Source organism: Sebastes umbrosus, chromosome 15, assembly GCF_015220745.1.
Source record: "Sebastes umbrosus isolate fSebUmb1 chromosome 15, fSebUmb1.pri, whole genome shotgun sequence".
Classification (NCBI taxonomy): Eukaryota; Metazoa; Chordata; class Actinopteri; order Perciformes; family Sebastidae; genus Sebastes; species Sebastes umbrosus.
Window position 1 is genome coordinate 6,894,195 of NC_051283.1, and position 12,699 is coordinate 6,906,893.

General features: G+C 43.2%; 1 protein-coding gene across 5 annotated transcripts in view; it reads left to right on the plus strand.

Annotated features, from left to right (window-relative positions):
• LOC119503191 (NACHT, LRR and PYD domains-containing protein 3-like) overlaps nt 1-12,699 on the plus strand; it is a 179,776-nt gene that overhangs the window by 9,186 nt on the left and 157,891 nt on the right. Inside the window, exons 9-16 of one of the 5 annotated variants that reach the window (XM_037794800.1) lie at nt 2,700-4,479; nt 4,569-4,742; nt 5,017-5,190; nt 5,476-5,649; nt 8,009-8,055; nt 8,200-8,695; nt 8,756-9,234; nt 9,292-10,024. The exons of 3 other annotated variants lie outside the window; for them this stretch is intronic. In XM_037794800.1, coding sequence (XP_037650728.1) covers nt 2,700-4,479; nt 4,569-4,742; nt 5,017-5,190; nt 5,476-5,649; nt 8,009-8,055; nt 8,200-8,695; nt 8,756-8,804 — 2,894 coding nt within the window. In that variant the 3' untranslated portion in view covers nt 8,805-9,234; nt 9,292-10,024. Of the gene's footprint in view, nt 1-2,699; nt 4,480-4,568; nt 4,743-5,016; nt 5,191-5,475; nt 5,650-8,008; nt 8,056-8,199; nt 8,696-8,755; nt 9,235-9,291; nt 10,025-12,699 lie in introns of those variants that run through there. One more of the 5 variants, XM_037794802.1, reaches the window with a different exon arrangement.

Here is a 12,699-nt window from a genome sequence, read left to right on the forward strand (position 1 = left end):
ACGTGTCGTTTGGATAAATTATTCTACACAGTTCCTTCTGCGCATCAACAGGCTTTTCGCTCCGCTTATAACTCCCTCAGGACCGTCAGTATTTCACCCGGTGTCTCCATCCTGTCCAAAATTTCGTCTGAGCTCCACATTTTTAATTATAATAGCCTGAGACAAAACAAGTTGAAAAATAATGTACGTAGGCCCAGACAACAATACGTTTCCTCTGAGGGAAACTCTCTACAGGTCTCCCAAACTGTCAGTGCGTCATGAGGGGGGTAGTCCTGTGATTAAAGGGGGAGAAAGTAGTGGAAGTGATAAGTCATGATTGTCATAGCCTTTAATGCACCCCCCTATAATAATGCCTTCTTTCTGATCCTACTCCGTGCTCAAATGCGCCACAGGTGCGCCAAGTTAGCAGTCCTGATGAAAACACCTATGGTGCGTGCATATTAGCGCGTGCGTTCATGAACATGCGCGTGCTTGAACGTGTGGTACACTTAAGTGTCCCGGTTTGGGGGCTTGAAAATATGGTCTTCCTATATAGGCATCCAAAGATTTATACACCCTCAATTTATCTTTACAGCGCTGCCGTTGGCCACCAGCCCGCTGGTCGGACGGCTGGCTACCTGGCTAGCTTAGCTGGCTAATTCCACCATGCTGTCATGCAACACAGAAAATGAGGCGAGCAAAGTTGTCACTCATCTGGTGATAGCACTGTGCTTTCCTACGCTGTGACAAGAGTGTGTGGATGAAGCATTAAGTTGTTAAATTTTACTAATTTAGCGCCTGGCTAGTTAACTAGCTACCTTGCTAATTCCACCATGCTACAGAAAATGAGCCCAACAGCGGACAGCGCTGGGTCACGGTCCCTCTGCCTCACTCCTCACCACTAGGAGACTACTTCATCGGGAGGAGAGCAGGCGTTAGCTAGCTAGCTTGTCAGTCTCCAGACAATCTAGCTGGCTAACTAGCCAGTCATTTACTCCTCCTGAAGTTGTCTCCCAGCGGCAAAGGGGTCGGCTAATCTGGTCCCATTGGTTAATGTTAACTTTCTCAAACAGAAAAGAGGTCTATACATCAGACCAGCATTATTTCATCCAGATTAGGCTCTCATGACCACGCCCCGTTTTTCGGGAAACCAATCCCGTGTCCCTCGTGGACGGTGACAGAGTAAACAGAAGAAGTTGAAACATGTCTCCAAACTTCTACTTTAAACAAACCGCTAATAGTAATAACGCTATGCTGAAGAGTTGCGGTGTAGTTGGTAGCAACAAAAATAAATCCAAAAACGCTGAGCTCCGATTTTTATAGCTCCAAGCTATAGACCAGACCAGCATGGCTTTATGGCTCCAAGCTGTAGACCAGACCAGCATGGCTTTATGGCTCCAAGCTATAGACCAGACCAGCATGGCTTAATGGCTCCAAGCTATAGACCAGACCAGCATGGCTTTATGGCTCCAAGCTATAGACCAGACCAGCATGGCTTTATGGCTCCAAGCTGTAGACCAGTACAGCATGGCTTTATGGCTCCAAGCTATAGACCAGACCAGCATGGCTTTATGGCTCCAAGCTATAGACCAGACCAGCATGGCTTTATGGCTCCAAGCTATAGACCAGACCAGCATGGCTTTATGGCTCCAAGCTATAGACCAGACCAGCATGGCTTTATGGCTCCAAGCTATAGACCAGACCATTATGGCTTTATGGCTCCAAGCTATAGACCAGACCAGCATGGCTTTATGGCTCCAAGCTATAGACCAGACCAGCATGGCTTTATGGCTCCAAGCTATAGACCAGACCAGCATGGCTTTATGGCTCCAAGCTATAGACCAGACCAGCATGGCTTTATGGCTCCAAGCTATAGACCAGACCAGCATGGCTTTATGGCTCCAAGCTATAGACCAGACCAGCATGGCTTTATGGCTTCAAGCTGTAGACCAGACCAGCATGGCTTTATGGCTTCAAGCTGTAGACCAGACCAGCATGGTGTCATCGCCGAGGCTGCGCTCCCTTTTGGGGGAAAGAAACTCGCTGTCACAGGAGAGAAAATGATGAAAAGCTATTGTGTAGCGGGTTAACCGAGACTTTCCCACTGACATCTGAGGCTCATACGATACGTGAATATTCACCGTCAGTGTGCTAAATGGCTAAATGATGCTGGTGATAGTGACTAGCATGGCTAGCTAACATTAGCTTGAGTGGGAGGCTGCTGCAGTGATACAGTCATACATTAATGTTATAGCAGCATCCAACTAAATCTCAGCCTATAGATCAAACAGTTGGTTATTTACAGACAACATTTAGCCTAACGGGATTCAATCAGATATGTAGAGAAGTCTGGATCAGTAATATCCTCCACTTTGTGTGGGAGACTGAAGGGACATGGCGGAGATCAACCTTCACTTATTAAGGTATCACCAACGCTCAGGTTCAGGGGAGGTTGCAAAACAATTATTAGACATGTGTATTAAACAAACGTATGTATAACAAGAGATGAAAGCATATGAATTTGTCAAAATTACAATCCAGACATTCGTTAAATTGCATTGAAGTCGTTGTTGAAGTTGTTTTTCTTTCCCCAAAAGGGGGCGTGGCCTTGAGTTTTTGCGAGGCTCCTGTATGTGCCGGTCTGATGTATATTAATTTACTCATTCTTTGAGGAAATGTTGAAATATGTTCTTTGACTTATTGATTTTGTGTTCATTCAGGAACTTTTGCTGCAGTTTGTCAGCGTGAACTCAAATCTAACCTGAAGAAGAAGTTCCAGTGTGTGTTTGAGGGGATCGCTAAAGCAGGAAACCCAACCTTTCTGAATCAGGTCTACACAGAGCTCCACATCACAGAGGGAGGGTCTGCAGAGGTCAATGATGAACATGAGGTCAGACAGATTGAAACAGCATCCAGGAAACCACAAAGACCAGAGACAACAATCAGACAAGAAGACATCTTTAAAGCCTCACCTGGAAGAGATGTACCAATCAGAACAGTGATGACGAAGGGAGTGGCTGGCATCGGGAAAACAATCTTAACACAGAAGTTCACTCTGGACTGGGCTGAAGACAAAGCCAACCAGGACATACAGTTCACATTTCCGTTCACTTTCAGAGAGCTGAATGTGGTGAAAGAGAAAAAGTACAGCTTGGTGGAGCTTATTCATCACTTCTTTACTGAAACCAAAGAAGCAGGAATCTGCAGGTTTGAAGAGTTCCAGGTTGTGTTCATCTTTGATGGTCTGGATGAGTATCGATTTCCTCTGGACTTCCACAACAATGAGATCCTGACTGATGTTACAGAGTCCACCTCAGTGAATGTGCTGTTGACAAACCTCATCAGGGGGAACCTGCTTCCCTCTGCTCACATCTGGATAACTACAAGACCTGCAGCAGCCAATCAGATCCCTCCTGAGTGTGTTGACATGGTGACAGAGGTGAGAGGGTTCACCGACCCACAGAAGGAGGAGTACTTCAGGAAGAGATCCAGAGACGAGGAGCAGACCAGAACAATCATCTCCCACATCAAGACATCACGAAGCCTCCACATCATGTGTCACATCCCGGTCTTCTGCTGGATCACGTCTACAGTTCTGGAGGAGGTGTTGAAGACCAGAGAGGGAGGAGAGCTGCCCAAGACCCTGACTGAGATGTACATCCACTTCCTGGTGGTTCAGTCCAAAGTGAAGAACATCAAGTATGATGGAGGAGCTGAGACAGATCCACCCTGGACTCCACAGAGCAGGAAGATGATTGAGTCTCTGGGAAAACTGGCTTTTGATCAGCTGCAGAAAGGCAACCTGATCTTCTATGAATCCGACCTGACAGAGTGTGGCACCGATATCAGAGCAGCCTCAGCGTACTCAGGAGTGTTCACACAGATCTTTAAAGAGGAGAGAGGACTGTACCAGGACAAGGTGTTCTGCTTCGTCCATCTGACTGTTCAGGAGTTTCTGGCTGCTCTTCATGTCCATCTGACTTTCATCAACTCTGGAGTCAATCTGATGGCAGGAGAAGTAACAACCTCCCAGAAGTCTGAGACACACGTCTACCAGACTGCTGTGGACAAGGCCTTGCAGAGTCCAAATGGACAGCTGGACTTGTTCCTCCGCTTCCTCCTGGGCCTTTCGCTGCAGACCAATCAGACTCTCCTACGAGGCCTGCTGACACAGACAGGCAGTAGCTCACAGACCAATCAGGAAACAGTCCAGCACATCAAGAAGAAGCTCGATGAGGATCTCTCTGCAGAGAAAAGCATCAATCTGTTCCACTGTCTGAATGAACTGAATGATCGTTCTCTGGTGAAGGAGATCCAACAGTACCTGAGTTCAGGACGTCTCTCCACTGATGACGTGTCTCCTGCTCAGTGGTCAGCTCTGGTCTTCATCTTACTGTCATCAGGAGAAGATCTGGACGTGTTTGACCTGAAGAAATACTCTGCTTCAGAGGAGGCTCTTCTGAGGCTGCTGCCAGTGGTCAAAGCCTCCAACAAAGCTCTGTAAGTTAAGAGATAGCTGGATTCATATATCAGAACTTAAATACTCAATATCTTTTCAACTTGTTTTTTCTTCATTATTGTCTCTTCAGACTGAGTGTCTGTAACCTCTCAGAGAGTAGCTGTGAGGCTCTGTCCTCAGTTCTCAGCTCCCAGTCCTCTAGTCTGAGAGAGCTGGACCTGAGTAACAACAACCTGCAGGATTCAGGAGTGAAGTGGTTGTCTGCTGGAATGGAGAGTCCACACTGTACTCTGGAAACTCTCAGGTCAGGATTCATCAACATGTCCCATTAATCCTGATTTACATTAATGGATAAACTCGTAACCTGCATCTGTCTCTGATAATATGGTTTCAAACCAGTTGAATTTATTTAGTTTCAATCTCTTCCCATGAGCACATTTTATGTTGGGTTTTTTTCTCTCTCTATTGTGAATTGAAATATCCGAGAGGAATCAGAGCTACCAGTAATGTTGTCAGAATGTTGATGGACATCAGTGGGTGTTTGGTTGTGACAAGAGAAATATGTGATATCTCTTCAGGCTGAGTGGCTGTAACCTCTCAGAGAGAAGCTGTGAGGCTCTGTCCTCAGTTCTCAGCTCCCAGTCCTCTAGTCTGAGAGAGCTGGACCTGAGTAACAACAACCTGCAGGATTCAGGAGTGAAGTGGTTGTCTGCTGGAATGGAGAGTCCACACTGTACTCTTGAAACTCTCAGGTCAGGATTCATCAACATGTCCCATTAATCCTGATTTACATTAACGGATAAACTCGTAACCTGCATCTGTCTCTGATAATATGGTTTCAAACCAGTTGAATTTATTTAGTTTCAATCTCTTCCCATGAGCACATTTTATTTTGGGTTTTTTTCTCTCTCTATTGTGAATTGAAATATCCGAGAGGAATCAGAGCTACCAGTAATGTTGTCAGAATGTTGATGGACATCAGTGGGTGTTTGGTTGTGACAAGAGAAATATGTGATGTGTGTTATGTGTGTTTGCAGGCTGTCAGGCTGTCTGATCACAGAGGAAGGCTGTTCTTCTCTGGCCTCAGCTCTGAGCTCCAACCCCTCCCATCTGAGAGAGCTGGACCTGAGCTACAACCATCCAGGAGACTCTGGAGGGAAGCTGCTGTCTTCTGGATCGGAGGATCCACACTGGAGACTGGACACTCTCAGGTATGAAGAGGCCTGCTGCAGTATGGTAGTACAGTACACCGTACACCACCTGCTCAGGTACACTGTACACCACCTGCTCAGGAACACTGTACACCACCTGTTCAGGTACACTGTACACCACCTGTTCAGGTAAACCGTACACTATCTTTTCAGGTAAACCGTGCACTACCTGTTCAGGTACACTGTACACCACCTGCTCAGATACACCGTACAGGACCTGTTCAGGTACACCGTACACCACCTGTTCAGGTACACCGTACACCACCTGTTCAGGTACACCGTACACCACCTGTTCAGGTACACCGTACACTACCTGTTAAGGTACACCGTACACTACCTGTTCAGGTATAACGTACACCACCTGCTCAGATACACCGTACACCACCTGCTCAGGTACACCGTACACCACCTGTTCAGGTACACCGTGCACTACCTGTTAAGGTACACCGTACACTACCTGTTCAGGTACACCGTACAGGACCTGTTCAGGTACACCTTACACTACCTGTTCAGGTACACCGTACACCACCTGTTCAGGTACACCGTACACCACCTGTTCAGGTACAACGTGCACTACCTGTTAAGGTACACTGTACACTACCTGTTCAGGTATAACGTACACCACCTGCTCAGATACACCATACACTACCTGTTCAGGTACACTGTACACCACCTGTTCAGGTACACCGTACACCACCTGCTCAGGTACACCGTACACTACCTGTTCAGGTACACAGTACACTACTTGTTCAGGTACACTGTAAATGGATGTGGAAGCAGCTGGTTCATATCATGTTGGACACAACTACTTTACAGGCTGAAAATATGTCAGATGTTGTGTTTACAGCTCATTTTCACTGAAACTCAAGTGGACAAAGAAATCAATTGACGCAAATTTAAACATTTGATTCACGGACTGACCCGTAGAGGAAATTGAGTCTGAAATTTCTGTTGATTGTCAATGTAACATTGATAATAATATATCATTAATAAGTGAACATACCGAGCTGTAGTCATCTGATTATACCCCCGTGACAATGTAGTCGGGGGTATGTAGCGCTCCGTGTGTCTGTCCGTCCGTCCGTCCGTTCGCGTGTCACACTTTCGTTTCCGGAGCAGAACTCAGAAACAATTTAAAAGCCTTGTAAATGAAATTCAGAGATTTGTTTCTAAACACATTATAAATGTTTGAAAATAATTACTGAAAACATGTGAAAAGGTTGTGAACATTGTAGTACTGGAATTGTGGAGTTAAACCGTTAAGCTGTTTATCGCTAGTTTTGTGTTCAGGATTTTTTAGGCAGGGCTGAAATCATGGCTCGATGACGCACTGGAGCCATCCTTAACATAACCCCACCCGTCTTCACAAACCTGTTTTTCAAATCCAAAACAGAAATCCATAATGTCTTCAGAGGTTTTATTGGCTAGCTCAGTCGTTAGAGCATGTGACTCATGTTATCAGGATGGTGGGTTCAAGCCCTACTATAGGCACTTTCATTACTGTTTTGTATTGCATTTTTATGATTGTAATCCATCCCATGTCCTATGTATATTTATTCTTTTTCTATAAACTTGTAAAAAATTAGTAGTCTTTAAAAAAAAAAAAGAAAATGACAAAGTGTCAGAGTACCAGGGCCACGAATGTCTTTGAGACTACCAGGACCACAAAAGCAAGCACTTTGTCCACGGCCCCGGCGGCGAACGCCTTGGATGAAATGCGGCGGGCGGGGGCCAGCCAGCGCCGGGGAGAGGTCCCGCGAGGGGATCCTCCGACACCGAGCGGCCGTCCCTAACCCGCCGAGTTGAATCCCCGGGCAGACTGTGCAACGGGGGCCGTTACCGGCCTCACACCGTCCACAGGCTGATCCTCGATTAGAAGGACTTACGCCACATTTCCCCAAAACGCCTGTCGGACAGTGATTTGGCGCTGGGCTCTTCCCTGTTCGCTCGCCGCTACTGAGTAATCCTGACGGGCTGCACCTTCCCCGCTTGCGGGTGTGGTTTCAGGTTTCAGGTTTCAGGTTTCAGCGCCTTCAGCGTCACGCCCCCAGCGTCTCAGAGCAGAGAATACTGTTTATTTTTCCATGATTTTGAGAGCTAATTTTATATACTTAGCAATTTCTTTAATCATTCAAATTTGTCTGGGTGGTTAGTAACACATTTTTCTGTGGGGTGACAAACCCAGAATGCATATTTATTTTTGCCGTGCTCACTTTAGCCTTGTTTATAAGAAGTGCTCCATGTGAACATGTAAGTACATTTGTAGAGGATAACAAAGCTGTGCGTATGACAGCGATGTGATGTCCATGTTTCCATGCTGAGAGAGGAAGTGCTGCTCTGACCCCCCTCCTCCTTTCAGGTTGGAGCCTGCTGGAGTCCGATGGTTGACACCCGGTCTGAGGAAGTGTAAGTGTGTTTTTAATCTGATTCGTGAAAACAAAGCGTCAACCATCTTCAAACTGTGACATCACTCATTCAAATCTGTGATGTCATCATCAGAGACGATAGATTAATAACTGCAGCTGTATTGTGTCTTGTTCTCTCCATCAGATTCCTGTGAACTCACACTCGACACAAACACAGTGAGCAGAGAGCTCAAACTGTCTGACAACAACAGGAAGGTGACATGTGCGGACTATCAGTCATATCCTGATCATCCAGACAGATTTGACAGGTGTCCTCAGCTGCTGTGTAGAACTGGTCTGACTGGTCGCTGTTACTGGGAGGTCGAGTGGAGAAGAGATGTTTGTATATCAGTGAGTTACAGAGGAATCAGCAGGAGAGGATACGGAGAAGACTGTGAGTTTGGAAGGAATGATCAGTCCTGGAGTCTGAGGTGCTATGATGGTCAATACTCTGTCTGGCACAATAACAGAGAAACATCCATCAACACCTTCTCCTCCTCCTCCTCCGGTAGAGTAGCAGTGTATGTAGACTGTCCTGCCGGCACTCTGTCCTTTTACAGAGTCTCCTCTGACACACTGATCCACCTCCACACCTTCAACACCACATTCACTGAACCTCTTTATCCTGGGTTTGGGTTTTGGTTTGGGTTTGGGTTGAGGTTTGGGTTGGGGTATATTTCTAGGTTAAAGCTTATTACGAGGTATATGCTTGGTCCTGTTTCTTCAGTGTCTCTGTGTTCTCCTTACTGATCTCTCAGTGATTGTAAATGCAGTTGGAGCAGGTGAGGGTGACCTGAGCTGGTCTGGACTCTGAGGGGTTGAGAGCTCTCCGGGAAGACGGTGACACCTTGCCGGCCACAGCCAACCCGTGACAACCCTCCCTTCTCCCCCTCAAACAAGCGTGTGTTGCGAGACTCTACTCTGTGCTGGAGACCAGGGAGACGTTTTTAAAAATCTCTGGTTGTTCAGCTCTCACTACTTTTGTAGCTTCTAACTGAATCTCTGTGGTTTGAGGTGTAGTTTCTCTCCTGCGTCCCTGTTTGTACTTTCAGATATCTGCTTTATTTTACCATAAAGCTTCCATATAGGAGTCGTGTTAATTTACTGCTGATGTCACAATAGCCGCAATATTGAGGAGCCAACCGCAGGGGATGACAAGCAAACAGGCAGAGTCAGACAGGTAGAGGTGAGTCAGACAGGCAGAGGTGAGTCAGACAGACAGAGGGGAGTCAGACAGGCAGAGGTTTTTTTTTTGTGTGTGGCTGTCTGGTTCAGGGGGGGCGGCGCCCTAGCGCCCTCTATTGGCCGGCCGCCACTGGTCAGTAGGCTATATTAAAAACAATCAAACAAAGTTTATCATATTCTGTCATCCTTGTGGATTGTGGTTCATCATTATCTCCATTATCTATAACTTAGCATGGTTGTGAGAAATGCATTCATTTAATCATGACCTTGTTTCGTTGTTCTTTAGAGCTCACTGGTATTTGTCCAGTTCCTCCATGTCTCTGATGACCAGCACCTCAGCATCTTCAGCTGTTCTGTTCACTTTAATGAAGACTTCCATGATTGAATCTTCCTCTGATCAGGAAGCCTGTCGTTCTTCATGCCTTTTTTCCCTCTCGGCACTTTGTAGCCTCAAGCCTGATTTACTTTACTTCGACTAAGTCTGTAATCTGACAGCAGAAGTCCGAAAGTCGAGCGATATTTTAATGTCGTCTTCGTCTGCCAGCTGATTAGCTCATTAGCTGAGCCAGTTAATTAGTTTGGCCAGCCACTGGTTGTTTCTCAATCCGTCTTCACAAATCAGCGTCAATCAATAGTCTCCAGCACATTCTCCAGCTTCACAATAATTAGTTTGAACAAAGTGTCGTCTAAACACGTCAGGTTTCTAGCTATAGTATCCTAACTGAGCTGTCACTCCTTGATTCACTCTGTTAGTGGGAAACTAATTGTGTGAAGGCCACTTTCTTCTTATTAGTCATGTATAAAGATATTTGCTCCATTTCTACTCACTGCAGCTTTAAAAAAGAAGTAACTTTTATAAAACTCATGCTCTTTTAAATTTAAATGTGCCTTACATCGTTACAAGTTATATGTGACGGAATTTGTTCATATATAATGACAAGTTTTCATCTTGTTTCTGTGTAAAGCAGGACAGACCACCTGCTCATATTGATTAAACTCATAGATTCTGCCGCACACAAAGCACACCGTGTTTTTCTCTCGTGATCAAACGCTGAACGTAGGACAGTTTAGTACAGATACTCTGTTCTCTGTCTGCTCACTGTGGAGGATAATGTGAAATGGATCAGAACACTGGGATTTTATAAAACTCTCTGTTCTGATAGAACGTCCATCTGTTATCATTCAAGTATATGAATATTTGTATGTATTCAAGTAAAACATTAGCAAAATGAACTTAAGATATTAAAAGTAAAAGCACTCAATGCAGAAAAATGGCCCCTGTGAGTGTTATATTATCATATGTTTCACACATATCAATTATGTACATTCACTCAAGTAGAGGATTATCTTTTCATGCCAGCACTGTTTTATTTTCTTCTTTTTGTTGTTGGTGATTGTTTTCTTTTATCCCAAATTGTTGGAAATAAATTTCAATTTCAATTTGTTGGAGGAGTGGGACAGCACTTTGTGAAATCATGTCACGTCACCTGGTCAGAGACGCTGTGTGGATACTAAACTATGAGGCTGATATTTCAGAGTGTGTGTGTAGTTTGTTGTTAAACACAGTACAGTTGGACCAAATCAATATATCTATAAGTCACTATCATGTCATCATAAAAACAAAAAAGATAAATGTCACTTTGCTGATTTCTTCCATGTTTTGTTTACTTTTCCGTTATATGATGGGTAAAAAAAAAAAAGAGGCTTTTTTCAGAGACGACATTTTATCAGTCACTGTAAGGAAAGCACAGGACTAAATTAAATTAAATGAATGATGTCAGTTTCAGGGTCCTGATATTGTGCACACTGGCTCACTGTCACACTTTCATCACTTACTGCAACACTTGAATAGAGTGGAGACATCCTTAAAGTCATTGATTTCCTACTATGACAACTTTGAATGCCCGCTGTAACAAAGGCTTATTCCTCGGTCATAACTGTTTTAATTTAATTTAATTTCTGAATTTATTTCGAACATGTAGAATACAAAAAAAATAAAGAAAATAAAGAAAAAGAGAATGATCAAACCGACAAGTGGACAGTCAGAAAGAAGTAGTATTTACATACAATGAAAAGCATAAGAAAAATAAATTGTCAAACACTTGATGCCTTGATTTACATATTTGAAAAGGAATGAGAAGAAGTACAAACGTATTTAATCCCATGCCTTCTCCACGAGTCAATTATTAATAATCAACCAGCTTCCTTATTGAGCCGTACATATACTCTAATTCAATTTTCCTAAATTTGTCTAACTATAATTATTCTTATTTATAATTATTCTAACTATAATTATTACCTTTTATCTCTATCATACAGAAATATAAATTAATTACTGATATAATTCGGCTTATCAAAATATTTAACTTAATCATTGACTATTTATTATCTTTTCTTATATGCGCATATTATTATTTATAATATACAATTTATAATTTACAATATGCAATTGTAATACAACATGCAATACATACATACACACATACATACATACACATACACACACACACACACATATATATATATATATATATGAATATATATATATATACTTTGTGAATGATCCGTATTGCTCTTTTTTGGAGAATAGATAGTGAATGTAATGAACATCTGTAGTTGTTGCCCCAGACCTCCGCACAGTAATTTAAATATGGCAAAACTAGTGAACAGTAGAGAATGTGGAGTGAATTCTGATCCGGAACCTGTTTGGCTTTGTTTAATACTGAGATGCTTCTTGACAGTTTATTTTCTACATGTTTAATGTGTGATTTCCAGCAGACTATATCATCTATTGTCACCCCGAGAAATTTGTTTTCATGAACTCTTTCAATTTCAACCCCATCTATCTGTATCTGTACTTGTGTATTAATTCTACATTTACCAAATAACATTACTTTAGTTTGTTCAAGTTCATGATATTTTTTTTTATCAAACCATGTTTTTACTCTGCTCATTTCTTTAGTGATGTCCTCCAGTAGTTGTTTTAAATTCTCCTCAGAACAGAAAATATTTGTGTCATCAGCAAACAATACTAATTTGAATACCTTGGATATGTTGCATATATCATTGATATACAATATAAACAATTTAGGGCCCAACACTGACCCCTGGGGGACACCACAAGCAATGTCCAAACATGATGAAGAGAAATTGCCCAACTTCACAAACTGTTGTCTCCTATTTAAATAGCTTCTAAACCAATCTAATACTAAACCCCTGATACCATAGCTTTCCAGTTTATTGATTCATATGTCATGGTTGATTGTGTACAAAGCTTTTTTGATGTCAATAAATACCCCTACTGCATATTTTTTGTGATCCATAGCGTTAGTGATTTCCTCGATTGATTCCATTATTGCCAATGATGTTGATCTGTTTGATCTGAATCTGTATTGACTGTCAGAGAGTAACTTGGGCTTTTCTAAGAATGTGTCCAATCTATTGTTGAAGAGCTTTTCCA